The sequence below is a fragment of the Moschus berezovskii genome, chromosome 12 (assembly GCF_049115385.1).
Source record: "Moschus berezovskii isolate FMDL1 chromosome 12, NW_MosBer_1.0, whole genome shotgun sequence".
Taxonomy (NCBI): Eukaryota; Metazoa; Chordata; class Mammalia; order Artiodactyla; family Moschidae; genus Moschus; species Moschus berezovskii.
Window position 1 is genome coordinate 43901580 of NC_142471.1, and position 23992 is coordinate 43925571.

Sequence of the window (23992 nt, forward strand, 5' to 3'; positions counted from 1 at the left end):
CTCCCCTTTCTCCTGGGCACATCCAGATGCTCCAGATTTCCTAGCTACCTTGCAGTTTGGTGTGGCTGGGCTCCAGTCATTGTTCATGAGCAGATGAGTTGTGGCCAGTTTGATGTCTGGCCCACAAAACTCCTCCCCTCAACACTCCTCCGTGTCTGTCTCCCTTTTATGGGGCCACGTTGGAAGCCCCATGTCAAAGAGGGCAGAGGCCCATAGTCTGGGTCCCTAAGTGGCTGAGTGAGTCCAGTCCCCACTGTCAGCCAGAACCGTCTCAGACATCTCATCTCAGAAGAGCCACTGCTTAGTCAGTCTTCCTTGTTACTACACCTGACCTTCCCACCAAATAAACGCTCTGCCTGGCTTTCTTCACCTCCTAGATCTTGATGCATCCTTTTGGACCCTGTTTCAATACCACCTGCCTATCAGAGCCTCGTGCCTAGAGTTCTGAACCTCTTATATCTCCCTTATCACCCCCACCTGAGGCCACATGAACCTTCTAAAAGTTCTCTCACCTGACCCCATTAAGCCCTAACCCCTAATTTATAAATAACATTTAAATTCTCATATTTATAACCCATAAAATTGCCAACATCTGTTGGATCATAAAAAAAGCAAGAGAATTCCAGAAAAACATTTATTTCTGCTTCGTTGACTACACTAAAGCTTTTGACTACATGGATCACAACAAACTGAGGAAAATTCTTAAAGACTCAGGAATACCAGGCCACCTTACCTGCCTCCTGAGAAACGTGTATGCAGGTCAAGAAGCAACAGTTAGAACTTGACATGGAACAACAGACTGGTTCCAAATTGGGAAAGGAGTACATCATGGCTGTATATTGTCACCCTAGTTATTTAACTTATATGCAGAGTACATCATGAAAAATGCTGGAATCAATCAATCCACAAGCTGGAATCAAGATTGCCGGGGGAAATATCAATAACCTCAGATACACAAATGACACCACCCTTATGGCAGAAAGCGAAAAGAAATTAAAGAGCCTTTTGATGAAGGTGAAAGAGGAGAGTGAAAAAGCTGGCTTAAAACTCAACATTTAAAAAACAAAGATTATGGCATCCAGTACCATCACTTTATGGCAAATAGATGGGGAAACAATGGAAACGGTGACAGATTTTACTTTCTTGGATTCCAAAATCACTGCAGATTTTGATGCAGCCATAAAATTAAAAGATGCTTGTTCCTTGGAAGAAAAGCTATGACAAACTTAGACAGCTAATTAAAAAGCAGAGACATTACTTTGCTGACAAAGGTCCATCTAGTCAAAGCTATGGTTTTTCCAGTAGTCATGTATGGATGTTAAAAGTTGTATCACAAAGAAGGCTGAACATTGAAGAATGGATGCTTTTGAACTGTGGTGTTGGAGAAGACTCTTGAGAGTCCCTTGGACTGCAAGGAGATCAAACTAGTCAATCCTAAAGGAAACCAACTCTGAATATTCATTGGAAGGACTGATGCTGAAGCTGAAGCTTCAATACTTTGGCCACCTGATGGGAAGAGCTGACTCATTAGAAAAGACCCTGATGTTGGGAAAGATTGAAGGCAGGAGGAGAGGGGGGCGACAGAGGATGAGATGGTTGGACCATGGCATCACCGACTCAATGGACATGAGTTTGAGCAAGCTCCGGGAGTTGGTGATGGATAGGGAAGCCTGGCATGTTTCAGTCCATGGGGTCGCAAGGGGTCAGGCACGACTGAGCAACTGAACAACAATTACCCATAATTTAAAAATTAACCCATAATTTAATTATAATCTAGAATTTAAATATAAACTATAAATAAAACTTGTAGTACGCTGTCTTTGAGATTTTTTTTCTAGATTTTTTTTTCCTAGATTTTTTAAATCACAAAATTGTGAGGGATTCATCTGAGGTGAACCTTCTCCTACACTGGTGGCCTTAACTTGCTGGCCTTAGCTTCACCTTTGGGCACTTGGGTTCTGCAAGTTGCTGTGTCCCCAAGGGAGGAGGGCAGGGCTTCTCTCTTGGCCCACTGTTCCTGGCCTTAGTCCTGTTGCCTTTGGCCTGAAGTCCGTCGCTGTCCTTTGGCCCAGTGCCTCCTCCAGATGTGTAGCTTGGCTTTTAATTCCAGTCTTGTCCACTCACTACAGTCTAGGGTACATTCTCGCATATACAGCCCAGGCACCCAGAATGGGTCTAGAGCTCTGGACTATTACTTTTCTGAGTCTTTGGTACCCTGGGATCCTGGGCAGAAAGTCAGAGGGACAAAGAGGCAGAATCCAGGGTTGGGCATGGAAAACCACCAGACACACTGGGCCAGTAAGAGCATTCAGACCAGAATACAGAGGCTTTGCTTGGAAAGTCCATTACTTGTGACCCGTAGCCTCGGGCATGTTTTCTTGAGTCCTGCAGCCCTGGATTAGGGGCGAAGGTGGCTTAGGGGTAACTAAACGAGTTGGTTCAGAGAACGTAACCTTTGGTTTGAACCTCCACTGTTCCACTGGTCACCCATCACCTTTCTCTCTGTAGCAGCTAGAGGCCAGACAGCTGATGTGCGGGGGGTGGGGGTGGGGTCTTAGTGCTGAGAGGATGGGTGAGTGGTACGCCCGCTGGGTTCTCCAGCGGCAGATCAGAGATGAGAGTTTTATGAGGGATGAACACTTGTTCAGCAAAGGGGAGGAGGCAGGAGTGGGGAGGGAGTGGTGGGTCTGAGCCATGTGCATACCTGACAGCGTGTGCATTTCTGCCAGCCCACCTGGGGCTCTGAGGCAGATGGCCCAGAAGAGGGGTCCAGCTTTGGGTGGAGGTGGTTCCGTCCATGTGCTACTGTCACTGGCTGGGGGCCTTCTCAAAAAGGAGTATGACCTTGGCTACCACTGCCTTGTGCAGTCGTTGGCTGGGAGCCACCCAAGAAGAACATAAAGTTGGCTCAAAAACTGAGGTTGACCTTAAAAGAGCCAACAGCTGGCGGTGTCAGCTGACCCCACTCCTTGCAGCTGGGGGAGCAAGTCTTTTCTTGAAGAGGCTGCTGAGTAGCCCAGCTGTGTGTACCTGATGGGGTCCTATGAACCTGGCAGGCCTAATTTTAGGCCTTTGTAAAAACTGGGTTAAAACTAATCCTACTCACCTAAGACTCTCTGTTTCATTTAGCTAGGCGGCTTTCAGATGAAGTTTTATTCAGCTGCAATGTCTCACTGTGGTTTCCTCAGAAGGGCAAAAGCTTCCATTAGCGGCTGTGTGGAGCCAACAGTGAGACAGGCCCTGCCGGGACCAGGTGGAGTCCCCTAGGCGCACTGTCGGAAGTGGCAGGAGGGACCGCAGCCCACTGGGCCTGACACTTTGGGCCAGGCAGGGTCCCCCTGCTGAGTTCCTGCTTCTGGTAGTCAGAGGCTGAGAGGAGAGAGGGAAATGATACTTCATTAGCAGGTTTCTGGGTCCTGGGAACATGAGGTACTGAGGCTCCGAGGAGCTGTCACCCTTCCCCTCCAGCAGAGGGTGGGGGACCTAGAGGTGGGCTTCCCACCAGCATCAGCCAGCCCAGGTCCCAATGGCAGCCTTTGTCCTCACCCAGGTCCGACAAGGAAGTAGGTCTGAAATGATTTCCCCTCTCCCAAAGAAAATGATGAATCACCACTCTAGTCAGTTTTGCATTATTGAAAAACAAGTCTTCTCCCTTGTGAGAACACCTGCTTGCTGTGGAATGGCAGGGATTGGAACAGATGGAAAGAATGGAAATTTCCCAGGCGCCTTCTCTCCCAACTCACATGCTTCCACAAAGTCTAGATTCCCCCTGTGCTTGACCAGCCCCTCCCCCTGGGCACACAACCTACATCTGCTCCTCCAAACATTCCCCTCCTTTTGCATCTTTAATCCCTCCTCCTCTCATTGGTTCTCTTCTCTAAGCTGACAAACACACTCAGGTTTTCCTGTTTTGGGGTGACTCCCTCTCGCCTGCCCCACCCCCGCCATCCCCACCTCTGTCTTTGGTCTGCTCTGGCCCTGTAGGCAGTTGGCTGTGGCCATGTGATGATGCAGGCTCAGCCCATCAGATGGTTCTGCCTGGGTCTGGTCTAATCTTGAGCATGTCATGAAAAGACTTGAGAGATGGGTAAAGGGACTTCCCAGCACGGGGAGCAGTGACAATGTCCTGCTGTGAGCCTGGTGCCTTCTAATATGGTGGAGGCATCCTGCAAAGATATCCCGACCACGCCATGCCTGCAAGAAGACGATCCAGTGCTCCTCATTTTTAGGTTCCCTGGAGCCACCATCATTTGGGGCTCTTTCCCAAGCTTGGTCCTTCAGCTTCCAAAGGATTTTGTAAATCTCTGATACATTTTGAATAAATTTCCTTTTCTGGCTTTAGCTGGCTTAGGCTGTCTTTCTGTGACTTGTAACGCACAGAATTCTAACTGATGTCCATATCATGCCTCTCAGACCCTGTTTTCACATGCCTATCCTCTCTCACTTCCTAGTTTTCCTAACTCAGCACAGATGACATGATCTCCCAATTGTCTGTTCTCTCACAGATGGCGTTTTCTTCCTTATTTCTCCAGTTATGCCACCAAGCTAATCATTGGATGTCTCAGACTGGAAACCACAGGCCATCCTTCCAGACCATGACTCTAGTTTTCTACAGCCTACTTTCATGTTTCCATGACTGACAGCACTCAGAGTTCATCCCAAAGGTACTGCTGGATGAGGCCCTCCCACTATGGCAAACACTTCTTTCCTCCCAGCCTTGGCTTCATTCTCATCTGTTTCAAATCTAGCTCCTGTCTGGGTATACACCTCTGGCCCTGGTGAGGGTCTGGGACACATATGCTGCCTCAATTTTGCCTGTAGCACAGCAACATATTCAAAGGGTTCCACGAAAAGCTGTCAACCCAAAATTCAACAGTTGGCAAAACTATTCTTCAAAGTGAAAGAGCACTTAACAGATTCTCAGATAAACAAAAGTTGAGACAGTTAATTGCTAGCAGACCTGCCCTATAAGAAATGTTAAAAGGAGTCTTTTAGGCTGAAATGAAAGGATATTAGACAGTGATTCAAATCCACATGAAGAGATAAAGTAACACCAGTAAAAGTAATGGTATAGGTAAATATTTAAGATAGTATCAATGCATTTTTCTTTGAAACTTCTCTTTTTCTCTTATCTGATTTAAAAAATAACATCATAAAAATGATAAACCTGTGTTGATTGATGAGCACACAATGTACTAAGCTGTAGTGAATGATGATGAAGAATATAAAAGTTTTTACTCAACAGATGAATGTAAAGATGTGGTGTATATATACAATGGAATACTACTCAGCCATAAAAAGAATAAAAATTTTGCCATCTGCAACAGCATGTATGGACTTGAGGTCATTGTGCCATGTGGAATAAGTCAGACAAAGAAAGACAAATACTGTATGATATCACTTATATATGGAATCTAAAAAATACAACAAACTAGCAAGTATAACAAAAAGAAACAGACTCACAGATATAAACTAGTGCTTACCAGGAGAGGGTGGGGAGGAACAAAATAAGAGTTGGGGGGTGGGAGATGTAAACTTTGATGTAAGACAGGTTCAAGAATATGTTGCACAACATGGGGAATATAGCCAATGTTTTGCAACTGTAAATAGAGGAAAACCTTTCAAAATTGTGAATGACTATATTGCATACCTTTAACTTACATAATAAGTTATATGGGCATCACCAACTCAATGGACAAGAATCTGAGCAAACTGTGGGAGATGCTGGAGGACAGAGGAACCTGGGATGCTACAGTCCATGAGGTCACAAAGAGTCAGACACGACATAGCAACTGAAGAACAGCAGCTTATATAATATCGTACATCAACTATACTTCAATAAAAAAATAAAAGTTTTTGTATACTGTTTGTATTAATCCAAACTAGATTGACATACATTAAGACGTAATCCCCAAGGCAACAACTAAGAAAATAACCCCAAAATATACAGTAAATGAAAAAACCGGATGATTAAAAGAATATGACAGACTTTATACATTACTACAAGAGAAGTCAGTAATTGAGTAGGTGAGGAACATAAAAGGTATGACACATAGGAAAAAAATGGCAAAATAGTAGGAGTAAGTCCTTTCTTATCAGAAATTATATTAAATATAAATGAATCAAACTCTCCAAATGGAAGAAAATCCAACAATGTTCTCTCTAAAGAGTGTTACTTTAGTTCTGAAGACACAAACAGGTTGAAAGTGAAAGGATCTATGAAGATATTCCATGAGAACAGTAACCAAAAGAGAGCTGTATGGCTGTATTTAAATCAGGCAAAACAGACTTTAAGACCAAAAAGTATTATGAGAGAGAAAAAAGGACAACATATATTAATAAAAGGATCACATACATCAAGATGCAACAATTATAAACGTCTATTTGCCTAACAATAGAGCATCAAAGTCCATGAAGCAAAACTAGATAGAATCAAGGGAGAAATGGACACTGAACAATGGTAATTGGAAACTTCAATATTCTACTTTCAAGAATGGACAGAATATCAACAAATAAACAGAGAATTTGAACAGCACTATAAACCAACTAGATCTAAGATACAACTATAGAACACTCCACCCAACAGCAGCACCTAAACATATTCATCTCAAGGGTACTGGGAACACATCCTTGGGTAGACAAATGTTAGGCCACAATGTAGGTAACAGATTTTAAAAAATATCTTCTCTTGCTAGTCTACATTATACTAGAGGTTTTAGCCAGGGAAATTAGGCAAGAAAAAATAATAAAGGCAGGGCCTGTTGCATCCCATCCTGGGCCCAGGTTCAGGAGTGAGTTTAGGAGAGGGCAAGGAACAAGGGACCATGCAGTGTCTTGTTCTGTCCCTGGGGAAGGCAGTTAAGGGTAGCTCCAGCCTGTGCCCATGGCATCTTGCTCCTTTTTCTGAATTTCAATTTTGAATTTCAGTCTCCACTGATATCCAAGGGATTTAGGAAGATCCCAATCTGATAATTTTGGGTGTAGACTGTGAGGGCCAATAGGTAGAGCTGGGCATTTTAGGCCCTATCAACTGTACACCAGGCTGAAGAAGCATGGGGAGGGGTGCGCTGTTTAACAAACCATAGGTGTGTGCTCTGCTTAACGTGTCTGATCTTGCAGCTGGCTCAGCCTGGAGGAAGGGCCACCTTTGTCTTCTGAGAAAGGCCCTGTCCAGACTCAATGCCCTTGTACCGCACTGTGAGTTGCCTGAAGAATCAGCCCCAAGGCTTGGACACAGAACTCTGGAGCTCAGAGAAAGGTGGACGACGGCCAGAGATGGCACCATGGGAGCTAACACAGGGCCTAGTCTCTTCTTAGCAGTGGGCATATGGATCAGGTTTCAAGGGTCCAAAGGTGTCTGACCAGGCACCTCTGCTGAGGATGGGCCTGCCTTCTCAGCCCTGTATGTATACACCCTTAGAAGAGGCCCTGACATGGTAAGGAGCACACCGTGCCCGGTGGCAACATTTCCCTTTCTACAGCTGTTACCATCATTATTATTCTAGCAGTTACTCTTTTCTGACCACCCACCTAGTACCTGGCCCCATCACCACTGTTCACATACAACACCAACCCAGGTGGTTTGCCAATCCTGTCTTAAGAGGAAAGTGAGGCTCAGAGGTGTGTTATGTGTATCACATCACCAGCTACCAGGGGTTAAACTGGTGTCTCAACCCCAGTCGGCCAGGTGGATAACATCAGATGGCCCTCTTCTTGAAATTATCTAATTTTGAAATTATTTCACCAATCTTGGATATTCTGTCTGCTTTTTTGTTTCTTTTTTTTCCTTTGTATTACTTTGTTTAAATTTTCTATTGACAAATTTTCAAGTCCACTAATTATTTCCTTAGCTGTGTCCACTCTACTGATGAGCCCATCAAAGGCATTCTTCATTTCTGTTGCAGTAATTTTTATTTCCAGAATTTCTTTTTTATTCTTTCTTAGAATGTCCATCTCTCTGCTTATGTTAGCCATCTGTTCTTGCATGTTGACCACCTTTTCGATTAGCATCCTAACGTACTAATCATAGTTATTTTAAATTATCTATCTGATAATCCCCAAATTGCTGCCATATCTTGGCTGTTATTTTCTGAACTCCCCTATGACTCTAGATTTGGGGTAGTGGTTTAGTTTGTGACTTCAATTCTCTGATGGGTAGAAGAGGTCACTGATTTTAAGTTCATTCAGTTTCTTCCTTGCTGTAAAAGTGGGAGTGATTATGTCTAAGCTTTTTATATAACAAAGGTAAAACCAGAAACCTGGGTCTTTACATGACTATTCTTTTTCAAACAACTTCTTCTGCATCTCCCACCTCCCCATCCCTCAATAATCCTGATTCACCTCCCAGAGGCCTGTGATCCACATGAAAGACTCCAGAGAACAGCTTGCTTTATACCCTCCGATTAGATTAATGGCCCATCATCATCTCCCCTTTATAGTGAGGAACCCAAGTGGAGAGATTATATCATTGGAATAAGACCATGGAGTAAGTAATTGGTGCAACCAAGATTTACACCTAGGTCTGGCTTTCTGACTTTCTTTAAAGACTATTCTTATCTTTTCAGAACTGGCAAAATGATGCCAGTGTCAGAGTGGGAGGGTTGACTTTCCCCATCACTGGAAAGTTAACAAGGACTGGATCATGATGTAGGGCTAAGAAGGGGAGGGACTAAGATGTCAGGGTAGAGGAGAGAAAATGGTTTCTTTAGTTGGACAGCAGAGAAGGGGAACCAGAATGCTATTTTATTTTAAGTATAGTTATTTACAATGTTGTATTCATTTCTATGTACTATTTAGCATAGCCAGGCATGGAAGCAATCTAAATGTCCACCAACAGATGACATTTGAATGGATGGCACATGAATGGATAAAAAAGATGTGGTATACACACACACACACTGGAATATTACTCAGTCATAAAAAAAGAATGAAAACAGTTTATCAGCTGAACACTAGGCTGAGCTGGTCTTTAGGATGCACTGACTCTTAGATGGCATTTAGGACAGGTATCAATGAGCATGTTTGTCTCTGTATTAATCCTCACCTTCTACCCAGGCCACCAGGATGCTGCTGTGGTAACTGGCTGGCAGTCTTACATGCCAGCCATTAAATATGCTGAGAGAAGTCCATTTGTACCACTAGCCCAGTCATACTTTGGAAAGCCGGACGGATACACATTGCAGATGTGGGGAGGGGACTTGATGGCCATGGCCAAGGGGTGCAGCTTATGTCCCTGAAGGCAGAGGTATACCTACAAATGAGCATAGAGGGGGTCAGCTCAGCTCTGGGCTGAGTCCTGCTGCTGCTCAGTAGCACTGTGGCCTTGGGAGTCACCGGATTTCCTGAATCTCAGCTTCCTTATCTGGCCAACAGGGAGAGCTGCTCCACCCCCACAGAGCTGGGGCAGTGGTAAACAAGACCCAGGGGAGTGCAAAAGAGCTCTGAGTCCCCGTGCGGTTTGCCATTTCGCAACCACTCTCAGGGTCGAGTCATTTCTCCCAAATGTGCAGGAACAGAAATCAGCATAAGAAACTGCTTCCCTAAGGAAGCCCCTGACTCAGTCTCTATTTGGTTCAGTTGCTGGGGGTGGGTAAGTGTGGGCTTCCGCTTGGCTCCCAGACGCAGAGTGTCTGGCAGAGTTTCTCTCTAGATACTGGCTGAGGGCTCTGCCCAGCCTTTCCCCAGCCTCCTTGTTCCTGGGGCACAGATGCCTCACTATTCCTCGGCTCAGAGTCCAGGAAAGCAAGAGGGCTCTCCTCTGCTGTCATGGGCTGAATTGTGCTCCCCCACCCCACATGTATATGCTGAAGTCCTGACCCCAAGTACCTCAGAATGTGACTGTATTTGGACATGAGGTCTTTAAAGGGGTGATTAAGTCTAGTCAAGGTTATGGTTTTTCCCGTGGTCATGTATGGATGTGAGAGTGGACTGTGAAGAAAGCTGATCGCCAAAGACTTGATGTTTTTGAACTGTGGTGCTGGAGAAGACTCTTGAGAGTCCCTTGGACTGCAAGGAGATCCAACCAGTCCATTCTAAAGGGGATCAGTCCTGGGTGTTCATTGGAAGCACTGATGCTAAAGCTGAAACTCCAATACTTTGGCCACCTCATGCGACGAGTTGACTCACTGGAAAAGACTCTGATGCTGGGAGGGATTCGGGGCAGGAAGAGAAGTGGACGACAGAGAATGAGATGGCTGGATGGCATCACCGACTCGATGGACATGAGTTTGAGTGAACTCTGGGAGTTGGTGATGGACAGGGAGGCCTGGCGTGCTGTCATTCATGGGGTTGCAAAGAGTAGGACACGACTGAATGACTGAACTGAACTGAAGTTTTAAACGAGTGATTAACAGGGGTCCTATTCATGCAAAGATGGGCTCGATAAAGGACAGAAATGGTATGGACCTAAAAGAAGCAGAAGATATTAAGAAGAGGTGGCAGGAATACACAGAAGAACTGTACAAAAAAGATCTTCACGACCAAGATAGTCACGATAATGTGATCACTGACCTAGAGCCAGACATCTTGGAATGTGAAGTCAAGTGGGCCTTAGAAAGCATCACTACGAACAAAGCTAGTGGTGGTGATGGAATTCCAGTTGAGCTATTTCAAGTCTTGAAAGATGATGCTGTGAAAGTGCTGCACTCAATATGCCAGCAGATTTGGAAAACTCAGCAGTGGCCACAGGACTGGAAGAGGTCAGTCTTCATTCCAATCCCAAAGAAAGGCAATGCCAAAGAATGCTCAAACTACCGCACAATTGCACTCATCTCACACGCTAGTAAAGTCATGCTCAAAATTCTCCAAGCCAGGCTTCAGCAGTATGTAAACCGTGAACTCCCAGATGTTCAAGCAGGTTTTAGAAAAGGCAGAGGCACCAGAGATCAAATTGCCAACATCCGCTGGATCATGGAGAAAGCAAGAGAGTTTCAGAAAAACATCTATTTCTGCTTCATTGACTATGCCAAAGCCTTTGACTGTGTGGATCACAATAAACTGTGGAACATTCTGAAAGAGATGGGAATCCCAGACCACCTGACCTGCCTCTTGAGAAACTTGTATGCAGGTCAGGAAGCAACAGTTAGAACCGGTCATGGAACAACAGACTGGTTCCAAATAGGAAAAGGAGTGCGTCAAGGTTGTATATTGTCACCTTGCTTATTTAACTTATATGCAGAGTACATCATGAGGAACGCTGGGCTGGAAGAAGCACAAGCTGGAATCAAGATTGCTGGGAGAAATATCAATAACCTCAGATATGCAGATGACACTACCCTTATGGCAGAAAGTGAAGAGGAACTCAAAAGCCTCTTGATGAAAGTGAAAGAGGAGAGTGAAAAGGTTGGCTTGAAGCTCAACATTCAGAAAACAAAGATCATGGCATCTGGTCCCATCACTTCATGGGAAATAGATGGAAGAACAATGGAAACAGTGTCAGACTTTGTTTTTTTGGGCTCCAAAATCACTGCAGATGCTGATTGCAGCCATGAAATTAAAAGACGCTTGCTCCTTGGAAGGAAAGTTATGACCAACCTTGATAGTATATTAAAAAGCAGAGACATTACTTTGCCGACCAAGGTCCGTCTAGTCAAGGCAATGGTTTTTCCCGTGGTCATGTATGGATGTGAGAGTTGGACTGTGAAGAAAGCTGATCGCCGAAGAATCGATGCTTTTGAACTGTGGTGTTGGAGAAGACTCTTGAGAGTCCCTTATACTGCAAGGAGATCCAACCAGTCCATTCTAAAGGAGATCAATCCTGGATGTTCATTGGAGGGACTGATGCTAAAGCTGAAACTCCAATACTTTGGCCACCTCATGAGACGAGTTGACTCACTGGAAAAGACTCTGATGCTGGGAAAGGTTGGGGGCGGGAGGAGAAGGGGACGACGGAGAATGAGATGGCTGGATGGCATCACCGACTCTGTGGACATGAGTTTGAGTGTACTCCGGGAGTTGGTGATGGACAGGGAGGCCTGGCGTGCTGTGGTTCATGGGGTCGCGGAGAGTCGGACACGACTGAGCGACTGAACTGAACTGAACTGAACTATTCCAACTATCACTAAAATCCTCAGAAGACGAGATCAGGACACAAAGTTGCACAGAAAAAAGACCATGTGTAAACACAGGGAGGAGATGGCCATCTAACAAGTCAAGGACAGAGGCCTCAGAAGAAACCAAACCTGCTGAGGCCTTTATCTTAGACTTTAATCCTCCAGAATTATAAGAAAATCAATTGCTGTTGTTTTAGCCACCCAGCCTGCTACCCTTTGTTATGGAGCTTGAGCACACTAATCACAACTGCCCTACCTCCTCACTGGGAGTGAGAGGCATTCCACACTCTTCTTAGGGTTCCTGCTAAAGTTGGTCTGTGACTGACGGCACAACCTTGATAATGTCCTTCAGACAGGCCCTCCCTCATTCCATGTCTCACCCCCATCCCCTCATTCCTGCTTCCTGGAATCATCTTCCAAATAAACCACCTGCACCCAAGTCCTTGGGCTCTGCTTTTGGGGAAGAAGATTTGGACCCAGCATCAGGTTGACTGGAGCTTTAGCTTAATTCTGAGAGTTCCTCCGGCATGAAGGGTCAGAGTCAGTGGGGGGACAGTCAGAGAAGTTGCCCTCTATGTACACAGTGTCACCATCCCTACCAGATCAGTCTCCAGGAAGCTGATCGCCTCAGAAGCCTACCAGACCAAAGGGTTGAACGCTGTCAAGTTGCCTGTAGATAGAGACAGGCCTCATGCAGTGTGCATGGTATTGGGTGCAGGGCAGGTACCATGGGTCATTGCTTATATGAAGCTGGGGAGTAGGTGTCTCTCTTACTCAGAGGTATTGTCCAAGGCAGCCCACAGGGCACACATGATGGATGGATGCATGCATGCAGGATGAGATGGGACAGCGAGAGGACAGAGAATGCTAGAAGGGTCAGTTAGGAGGGCACCAAGCAGCCCTCCCAATACCTGTCCCTTCTTCTATCCCCCTCTCAACAATGGTACTTCCTCCCTCCCAGATGCCCAAGCCAGAGGGTTAGGCCTTGACTTTTCTCCTTCCTCCCCTACCTGCAGCTTCCACAGAAGCCAGATAGCCAGCTCTGTGCAGTTCATATTCTTAGACTGTTTTGTCACCACCATCACTCTATTGGCCCAGCATCTCATCAGCTCTTCCCAGAACTGTTGAAATGTCTCCCTGCCTTAGCCTCTTCTCCCCTGCTCATCAGCTTCCCTTCCAAGAGTCATTCTGCTAGAATCTTAGCATGGCTTCACATCTTTCATTGATTTCCCATATTCAAAACCAGAGAATAAGAAGCCATGACGCCTTTCTAATGCAACCTGGCAAGACTGAGGGATATGTTCCAGGGTTCCCTTTCTTGTATGTTTCCCATAGGCTGGGCTTCAGGGAGATTCCTGGGGGATCTGAGAGGCTGAAAAGGAAGCATCAGCCATTCCGTAGCCCATGGGCATTGGTGCTGATAAGCTGACTCACCTCATTGGGAGGAAGCAGCAGCTGGACCTATCGTCCCACCTTCCTATGGAACCTCTTAGTTTCTCTGACTCCTGGGCCACATATGTGTTTAGCTCCGTGACAAAGGGCTGGAATTGTGCGGAAGTATTTTGCAACACCAAACCCAGCTGCGTAGACATCCACAGTGCCATCCCTGTCTAGCACTTTTCTCATCCATCTTTTTTCTCCATCATCTCTTGAGCCCACTGTCCCTTTCATATTGTTAGGGATTTGGATCCTCAAGCAGGCCACGTGACCTCCGTTCATCTTCTCTCCCTGCTATTTGTTCATTCATTCAACAGTTATTAAGCATATCCTGAGTGTCAGACATCATTCTAGGCACTATGAAAACGGCTCTAATATTAACCTTACTTTCCCTCCCTACCCTAACTGTACTTGAATAGTAACCAAAGGGGTCGTGGCAATAAAGCCTGTAGAATAGAGCCTATATCTTGATGGTAGAGGGGAGACAGATCAGAAGTGAAATAAGTAAGCAGGAGGTGGGGCTTCCAACTATGTCTGAATGATGAGGTCAACAAAACCTCTTCCTCAGATGCAACTGTAAGTCTGGACAAAACTGACCAAAGAACCATTTCCATACTCTGAACCTGACCATAGGAATGCAGCAATCTGAAAATCACTTATGCTTGGAAGATTGCTCTACTTCAGGTAAGAACAGTGAGAGTCTGTGGAGTTCTTACCAAGGGGTGCTTCTATCCCACTTTCCCCAGCTCAGTCCTCAACAGAGTTTCTGCCAGGGTGGGACACATCATGGGGACCAGCAACTCTGCTGATGGAGTCGAAAGCAGCTCATTCGGCTTTGAGCAGTGGGTGATGCCCGCACCCAGAGACACTGTCAGTGGAACAGACAATGTTAGCAACAAGTGAACGGGGAGAACTTAGACTGTTTCTGGGTTTGTAGTCATTGCTGCGGCCGTTAGGCTGCATATGTGTGCAATCGAGACCAGAGAGGGCTGAGGGTACCCAGGTACTCCTGCCAACCCTAAGACTGTGGGCATGTGCAGAGGTCATGTGAAGAGTCCAGCAGAAAGTGATAGCCAGGGCAGACTTGAAAAACTTGAAAACAATCTGAACTTTGATAGCATTTCCCTACCTCCTACAAATCTATTAGCAGAGGATGGAAGCTCTACTGGCTCAGTGCTTGAATACAGCATCTGTCTAATCATTGGCTGACTACTGAATTACACAGAAACAGGGGTGACCCTTCTAGGAAGTCAAGCTTAAAAATAAAAGGAAGAATAAAAAACAAATAAAACCAGAGATATTAGTGAGTACATATCGTGGGGGGAGACAGATTTAACAGACTTACCCCAGGCAAGTTACCAAACAATTCAACAACAACAATGCTTAGGTGAATAAATTATAATTCTGAGTTCCTACATTACCAAATGCCCAGTTTTTAATTAAAAAGTTATGAGATATACAAAGGAAAAGGAAAGTGTGACCCATACTTAGGAAAAAAGCCAACAGAAACTCTCTGAATATTCCCAGATTTTTGTATTTAGAATACAAATACTTCAAAAAAATCTATGTAAATACATTTAAAGAACTAAAGGAAACACGTTTAAAGAACTAAAAGGATGCATGATAACAATGAATTAACATATTGAGAATCTCAATGAGATAGAAAAAAATATATATATATATAAGAAAATTATTGAGTTGAAAGTCCAATAGCAGAAATGAAAAATTCACTAAACGGGCTCAACAGATTTGAGATGGCAGAAGGAAGAATACAAGAATGTTAGGACAGAGCTACAGAGATTACCCTATCTGAAGAATACAGAGAAACACAGAACAGGAAAAAGAACAGACATTTAGAAATCTGTCAAGTACCAGCAAACATGCCAATGTCTGTGTAATGAAAGTTCTAGAGGAAGATAAAAGACAGAAATAGAAAAATCATTTAAAAAGAATAGTGGCTGAAAACTTGCCAAATTTGATGAAAAAAATATCAGTTTTCACATGTAACCAACTTTAAAAATCCCGAGCAGATTTTAAATACAAAGATATATGTATAGTTCAATACTTTAGAATTCAACTGCTGAAAGATAAAGAAAAAACCTTGAAAGCAGCAAGAGAAAATGACTCATGACAGGGAGGGGGACCTCAACATGACTGACAACTGACTTCTCATCAGAAACAATGAGGCTAGAAGTAGAAGGCCATATTCAAAGGGCTAAAAAATAAAAACCGCTAACCAAGAAGTTTATATACCAATAGCTATCCTGCAAAAATGAAGGCAAAATTAAGACATTCCCAGATAAACAATGACTAACAGAATTCTATGCTGGCAGACCTGCCTTATAAGAAACACTAAAGGAAGTTCTTCAGCCTGAAAGGAAGTAACACCAGGTGGTAACCAGAATCTAAACGAAGAGATGAAGCACACAGGAAATCATAAATATGTGGATTAATGTGAAAGACTCTATGAGTATATTTTTCTCATTTCTTCTCTTAGCATCTTTTAAAGACTTAAGTGTGTATAAGGCAATAATTGTAAGAGTGTCTTTGGGGCTTATAATACACAGATGTAATACATACATGACAAAGATAAAACAAAGGAGGAGAGAGGAAATGGAACCACCTTAGAGCAAAATTTTTATATTTTATTGGAATTAAATATTCCAATATTAATCTGAAGTAGATTAAGATAAAATGCATATTGCAATCCTTAGAGCAAATACTAAGAAAATGGCACAAAAATATAGCAAAAAATGTAGATAAAAATTAAAGTAGTATACTAGAAAATATCTAATACCAGGAAGATTATAAATGAGGAGCAGAAGAACAAAAATAGAGGAGATATATAGAAAACAAATCACAAAGTGGAAAATGTAAACTCAAGTATATCAGTAATTACATTAAATGTGAGCGGTCTAAACACCCCCATTCAAAGGGCAAAGGTTGTCCTCATGAAATAGCAAGATCCAATTATATGCTCTCTATAAGAGATACACTGTAGATTCAGTGATACAAACTGGTTGAAAGGAAAAGGATGGAAAAAGTTATGCTATGCAACAGGAACCATGAGACAGCTGGAGCCAGCAATATTAATATAAGACAAAATTGACTTTAAGAAATGAAACCTTACAACAAAGAGCAGCATTTTATAATGATATAAGTTGAATACATCAGGAAGCCATAACAATTAATAACATACACAGACTTAACAAAACAGCCTCAAAATACAGGAAGCAAAAAAATGAGAGCAGTCGAATAATAAGAGTTGGAGAATTCCCTATACCAAAAGTCATAATGTCAATAATGTCATTTATTGTCATCTCAGTAAATGATAGAACAATTGGATGGAATGTCAGCAATGATATAGAAGGCCTGGACAACACTACTGACCAATTTGACCGAATTGATATATATAGGACACTCCTCACAGTGACAGTGGAATATACATCATTTTCATATACATATGGAACACCCTCAGGATATGCCCTAAAATAATACGTCGACTGGTAAACAGACAAGAAAATGCACATTCATACAATGGAGTATTTTCAGCTAAAAAGGAACAACTGCTGATACATACAAGAACGTGAATGGACCCTGATGCTAAATGAAAGCAGCCTAATGCAAAAGACCACAAAGGATTCCATTTTCATAAAATGTACAGAAAAGGCAAGTTTATAGAGACAGAAAGTAGATCAATGGTTTCCCAGGCTGGGAGGCAGTAGTGGGATTAACTGCAAATAGGAGGGCACTTTTCTGTTTTAGAAATGTCTAAAAACTGGATTACGGGGATAGTTGTATAGCTCTATAAATTTACCAAAAACTATTTAATTGTACACTTAGAATGAATGAATTTTATGCTATGTAACCTACCTGTCCACAAACTTAAAATACAGAAATATATGAGATAATAACAGATGCTATGAAGAAGAGTAAAGCGAAGGATAGGAACGTCAGGGAGGATTCAATTTGTGTGGCCATTGGTGTGTGGTTTGCCAAGTACTTCCAGTCCTCCCTTCCACACATGCAGCTGGACTGTGCTTCCTGGACCCTCTGTGGTTAGCCGGAGCAAGGAGTTGTGAGTGGAGGGTGCCATGTGTGACTTCCAGACTGAGGACTTCATTGCTGACACGAGACCCTTCTAGAGCTCAGTGTCTCCCTGTGCCATCTGGTCTGGCCACCAGCACCCCTGGAGATAAAGGTTGTTCCATTAGCCTGGGCCTTTGAGTTACTGTGATGGGCAGATGACCTGTGACCCAGTTACAGTGTAACCTATCCCACTGTGACACAGGCATGCAGTCAGTGAAAGTCTCAAGAGAAGGTGACTTTTGGGTAAAAATCTGAGAAGTGAGTTTGCCAGTCATGTGGATGTCTGAGGGGAAAGGGTGCTCCGGAGAGATATGACAGCACAGCAATGAGCTGGTATGTCCGAGGAGTAGCACGGAGGCTGGTGTTGCTGGTGCCAGGCAAATGGGCGAGAGGATGTGGTGAGTAACCTTGGGCCAGGTGGAAGCGTGACATGGAAATTCACTGGGGTGTGTTGAGTGAATGACGGATCTAACCTGATTTGGTTTAAATGCCTGTTCCATTTGTAATATTGATAAGAGATGGACAGGCCATGGGTAGAATCAGGAAGACCAGTGAGGGGACCTTCGTAAGAACCCAGGTGAGAGCTGAATTCATGCCCAGCTGCCATGTCATTCTTCCTGTAAACAATTCCGATCAGTCCTACATTTACAACTTTCAATAGCTCCCTACCTCCCATGAGAAAGAGCCCAAGTTTCTCCAACTGATATCAACCGAACTTTCCCCTTGCATCACCCAACCACTCCCCTTCCTACCACTTCAGCTCCCCTCTCTCTGAGTGTCCTGTTCTCCCAGGACATAGTCTTGCCTTCCCACCTGGGTTCTCGTGGTCTCCTCCAAACCCTGTATCACTGCAGGGAGGGGTAATGGTATGCTCCAGAGGAAGGACAAGTCAGCAAAGCCACAGAGCTGGAAAGGCCTGGGAAAGGGGTGTGACGGAGGATGCTCATTTCAAGCTGCCCCCTGGCCTTGGTCCTGAAGGTCAGACTGTGGGCCGGGGAAGTGGGGACCTGTAGGAATGGCTAGATTCAGGCCTGCCTTCTCCTTCTCTGTGGACTCTCTGGCCTGGTAATGAGCAGAGGCCATCATCTTGCTTCCCACTGTGATTCAGATGCCCAGTGGCTATTCATGGAGGGTCAGCTAAAAGAAGTCACCAGTACTTGAGAGAGAACCAGGCAGCTCAGTGAGCAGATTTGGGGAAGCTGGAAGCGAATAGACTGCAGCTGGTCTGACCAAGCAAGACCGCGGCACAGGGAAAGGTCACAAGAGGTAGATTTAAAGGTGGTGCCCATGCCTGGGTGAGAGTTTTATCACAGGGCCCTCCAAGTGAAAGGCCAAGACTTGTGTAGAAGCCGGCCTCTGGCTTCCTGCTACACAGCAGGTCCACAACTTGACAAAATTATGGGCAAAACAATTAAGTGAAGTAAAGCAACTCAATTTAACCCCAAAGAATCTTCTGTTTGCCCCAATTTTCTGAAAATTTCAGTTAATAGCAAGCTCAAGTTGCCCAACAATTTCCTCTAGAATGTATCCAGGTGAGAGAGAGAAAAAGGGGGGTCAGAGAAAGACAGGCAGACAGAAACAGGGAGAGGGAGAAGAGACAGGGCTGACTTAGAAAGACCAGAGATGGGGTGGAGAACGAGTCCCCTGTGTTGGATGACTCTCCTGTCCTTTCCAAAGCCTTTCTGAGAATAGCATTGCTGCTCCTTTTACATGAAGCTGCCAAGCTGTGGTCAGATAATACTTTAAAAATTAACTCAATCTAAAGGAATAAAGTTCTGATTTATGCTATAATATGGATAAACCTCAAAAGCATTACAGCAAGTCAAGGAAGCCAGACGTGAAAGAACACACACTGTATGATTCCATTTAGAAGAAATATCCAGAATAGGTAATTCCACAAAGAGAGAAAGCAGACTAGTGGTTGCCAGGGCTGGGGAAGGTGGGGAGCAGCTGTTTCATGTGGATGGGTTTTTTTGGGGGGTTATGAAAATGTTTTAGAACTAGGGAGAGGTGACAGTTGTGGGACATATCGAAATTGCCACTGAATTAATTATCCACTTTAAAATGGTTAATTTTATATGAAGTTCATCACAAGAAAACATTAAATAAAATTCTTTAAATTTAGGTATCTCGTGCAAGAGCTCATTTGCCCTTTTCTCAAAGAATCAACATCCTCTGAAGGCAGGGGACATTTGCCACACCATGGAAATCTGATAGTTGGAACCTTTCAAAAAAAGTAAGTTTGTGGTAAGTTTCTGTTTGTCTCAGTCTTCAAAAATTTCAATTAAAAGCAAGCTGAAGTCCCCCAGTAATCTCCTCTAGAATGTACCAGGGTAAGAGAGATGATCCCATAAACCCATCCGAGAGAAAAATATCTGGAGATTTTAAGCACCCCCGCATCCCTGACCCAATGCATTAGGCCTGAACAGAGGTCAAGGCTAATCTCAGCTGCTCCCCACCCCCTACTGTAAAAAGGAAACTCCAGAGGAGTTAAACATGTGACAAGGACCTGCAGCATGTGTCCAGCCCAGGGTGAGATCCCGGGGACCTGGTTTTGTGAACACAGAGCTTGATTCCACATCCCTATGGACCCCTGTGCAGCCCATAGCGAAGGCTGCTGTGTGATCTGGGACCTCTCTGGGTCTGTCTTGTGGCCTGCCTATACACTAAGCTCACCTGGCAACTGCTGATGCCCACAGCCCACCCCACACCAATTAAGTCTGATCTCCAGTATTCAGAAATGCCTGGGGATGGACTTCCCTGGTGGGCCAGTGGTCAAGGTTCTGCACTTCCACTGCAGGGGACATGAGTTCAATCCCTGGTTGGGGAACTAAGATTTCCCATGCTATACAGTGCAAACCTCCCCCCCCCATGATTCTAACATAGAGCCAGTTTGAATACTACTGACTGTGTTTCTCTGACTAGCATCTGGGATTTCGATCATCACCTGAAGGCACTGAGGTCTGGAGAACAAGATATGTCACTGCACAACCACTCAGCCAGCCAGGTATGACTCTCTCACCCAGTCAGCACTTGTACGAACACCCAGCGGCTGTCCCACTTTGTCTAAGTTTTCTCCTGGGCAGCCTATTGAAGACTACTGAACCATTCTTGCTGCTTCTGAATTAACTGCTGGGCTTGACTGTTTCCCAGCAAGATACAGGGCAGCCTCAGGATACACAGCCTTCCCTGTGATGACTTTTTGCACCTGTGGTCTGTGGGCACAGAGATTCTTACAGAATCTGACTGTCATCAGAGCCCTGAGCCACTGGAGCCAAGGCCCCTGACAGTCGTGGTCATGCTGAAGGCTCTATTTTTCAGGCAGACACGAACCAGCTCCTGAGTTCAGGGGTCAGGGCTAGGACATCAGTCAGTGCCCAGGCCCTGACCACAGACACCCCTAGGTGCTTTCTGTCAGCTTATAAGACCAAGATAGCTCCTTTGGGTGGCCTCAAGTGACCCCATCCCCCAAGCAAGAAGCTAAGAACAAAGGTAATCATACTCCACATAGAATAAAATCAACTTCTTACCGAAATATCTGGCTGCAAATGTTCTTCTTTTGCTGGAAGCTGTCGGCAACATAACGAAGCTGGCAGTCTATGTGCAAATTCTCTTGTATATCCTTTTTATAAAGAACCAACCACATCCTCAAGCAGACAGGCTAATTCCTGTTTTCCAGTAATAGGAGATCAGCATCTATAGAAAAGAAATATATTTAGAATGCCCTTTATCTGGTGCTTTCTTGGATTTCAAACAAGAAGCTTCTCTATGAGGAATTAGTCCTTTAAATGCGAGCGTATGAGGGATTGTGGAATGGCCTTGGGTAAGTCACAGACCACTGGGTATCAGTTCTTCAAATCTGCAAAATGGGAACAATGATGAACCACACCTCAGAGTGAATGGAGGGTCAATAAGATGGTGGGTATAAAATGGCAAAGCCCTTCACACATGTCAGATACTATGTCTAATCTTTTCAATCAGCTGGCCTCGATTTAAAAGGAGATGTATTTTCCAGAGAGCTTTAAAAACAGCTACAAACAGTATCCTACAAACGTGAAATGTGATTTCCAAAACACTCACCTCATGCGCACAGCAGTCCTGTTAGTGGGCAGATGAAGGACACGGACCTCACACCCAGATGGGGAAACAAAGCCCCAGCAGTACCCACGGCAGACCCTCACCCTGGAACACTGCTGCCAACAGCATGGCATCCCATTCTATTTCTGGAAATTTAGCATCATTATCACATATTTTATAGCTGTGGAAAATGAAAAAGAAAAATCCTGATTAGAAAACAGTCAAGTAACGTTTATGTAGCCCTCAACATCACTGACATGGTGGTCTTGGCAACCAACGGAAAGGCATGGGGCATGTCATTCTATTTAAATATGTAGGGAGTTTACACAGATTGAGAACAACTCCTGGGGGAGGGACAGCCAACAGAACATTCTCTCAATCACCTTTCTTGTCTCCTCTGCTCTCCTGCCTCTGCTGTGTTGAATTTGCTTCATGTTTGTGATTGTAGAACCGATCACTGTTTCTTTTTAAAGATTTTTGTAATATGAGTCATTTAAAAATTTATTTTATTGAACTTGTTACAATATTGGTTTTGTTTTTTGGCCTTGAGGTACGTAGGATCTTAGCTCCCTGTTCAGGGATTGAACCCATGACCCCTGCATTGGAAGGCAGTCTTAACCACTGGACTTCTCGGGAAGTCCCCCAGTCACTGTTACACAGATAGAACAACATAGCCAGCACTCATTGTGGGTGTATCCCTTCCACTCCAGGACCGCGGGCTGCTGCACAGCACTCAGCGGGCTGCACTGGGGCCAGGTCACCTTGCTCCATGCCTTGGTGACCAGGCACAGCTCCTGTTTCTGGAGTTCTCAGGGGAGCATAGGGACAGCTCAGTAGAGGGGCCAAGTTTGTTCTGGGGACTGACCTGGGGAAGCTGGGCAGAGAAGCTGGTGGGTGAGAGTGAAACTGCTTGAAGAGAACAACAAAGCCCCAACCAGAGACGGCAGCATGTCCCTGGGACCAAGTGAACAATGGTTTGACTTGCAAAGGGAAGTCAGGGTAAAGAGCAGAATGAGAAGAGAGGTGAAGCCCAAAGTAGAAAGGCAGTGACAGAGCAAAGCCAAGGAACTAGAGGAGCATCAAGCCTGAGAACCTTGGAACTGGGACAGACGCAGAGAACCTTGGGGACAGAGTGACATCTCTTCACACCCTCTAAGCACAAAAGGCTGGAAAGGTGATGGAGGGGGTGGGGAGTGAGAGGAAGATGCCCATTGCATGACCTGGTGTAGTAGTGGCTTTAGAATTAAAAACTCTGGGTTTGTGTCTAGGCCCAGTTTTGTTTTGTTTTTAAGCAGTGTAAATATGGATATGTGGCTGAAATAGGGCTACCAGACTTAGCAAATAAAAATATGGAATGCCCTGTTATATAGTATAAATATGCTACAAATATTTCAAGGGATGTAACATCTACTATAAAGGTACTGCTGTTATTCACTGTTAGTAACGGATCTAAATTCTGATTTAACTCTGTGACCTATATTTTATCTGGCAACCATATGCCTTCTGAGTACCCAGTTTTAGCTTTGGTCAAAAGAGGATGATTAGGTAAGATTCTTTCAGTTGCTGGAAACAAAAAAGACAATTAAAATTGGCTTAGAAGATAAGAGGAGCATTTTGGCTTCTTTAATGAGAAAGTTCTCATGATATGGACTTCAGATATGGCTAGATCCTGCAGTTTGACAATGTCAACCAAGTCAGATTCTCCCTCTGCCCCCGTTCTCTTGTTTGCTTCCTGAGGTATCTGCTTCATCTTCATCAAGGCTGCCTTATTAAAAAATGCTAGAGTGGAGATCAAAGTGGTGGAATAGAAGGACCTGAAGCACACTTCCTCCCACAGAAACATCAAAAACACATCTACATGTAGAACAGTTTTCACAGAATATTCACTGAACACTGGCAGAAGGCCTCATAAAACCAAAGCCACAAAAAGATCACCATATAACCAGGTAGAAGAGAAGAAAAAAAAGGGAATTGGGACGGGACCTGTGTACCTGGAAGGGAGCTGTGGAAGAGGAAAGGTTCCCTCATCCTGGGAATGCCCTTCACCGACTGGGAGATCAGCCAGGATAGACAGGGGACTTCAGAGGCTCAGAGGTAAGTGCAGCAGCCAGCCTGTGGCAGGCAGGGCAGAGTGAGACCAGCGCATATGGTCCTGGCCAACTCACTGCACTCCCCAGCCCGAGATGCATGCCTGCCAGTGTTGCAGTGGCTGAATACAGAAACTCAGGCTTCAGCGGACAGACCAGGGGAGAGGACTTGATTTGCCTGCACAGACAGATGGAAGGACCTGGAGTGTGGTGCAGACTGCGGCTGGGGGTGTAAGCGGTACGGATCCTGGG

General features: G+C 44.6%; 1 protein-coding gene across 3 annotated transcripts in view; it reads right to left on the reverse strand.

The window, feature by feature from the left end:
• The window catches only part of ARHGAP22 (Rho GTPase activating protein 22), a 182389-nt gene that overhangs the window by 149821 nt on the left and 8576 nt on the right, over positions 1–23992 (reverse strand). For all 3 annotated transcript variants that reach the window (XM_088842087.1, XM_088842085.1, XM_088842086.1), the window contains exons 2-3: positions 21657–21834; positions 21107–21272 (exon numbers count right to left, since the gene is read on the reverse strand). In XM_088842087.1, coding sequence (XP_088698213.1) covers positions 21107–21158 — 52 coding nt within the window. In that variant the 5' untranslated portion in view covers positions 21159–21272; positions 21657–21834. The remainder of the gene's footprint in view (positions 1–21106; positions 21273–21656; positions 21835–23992) is intronic.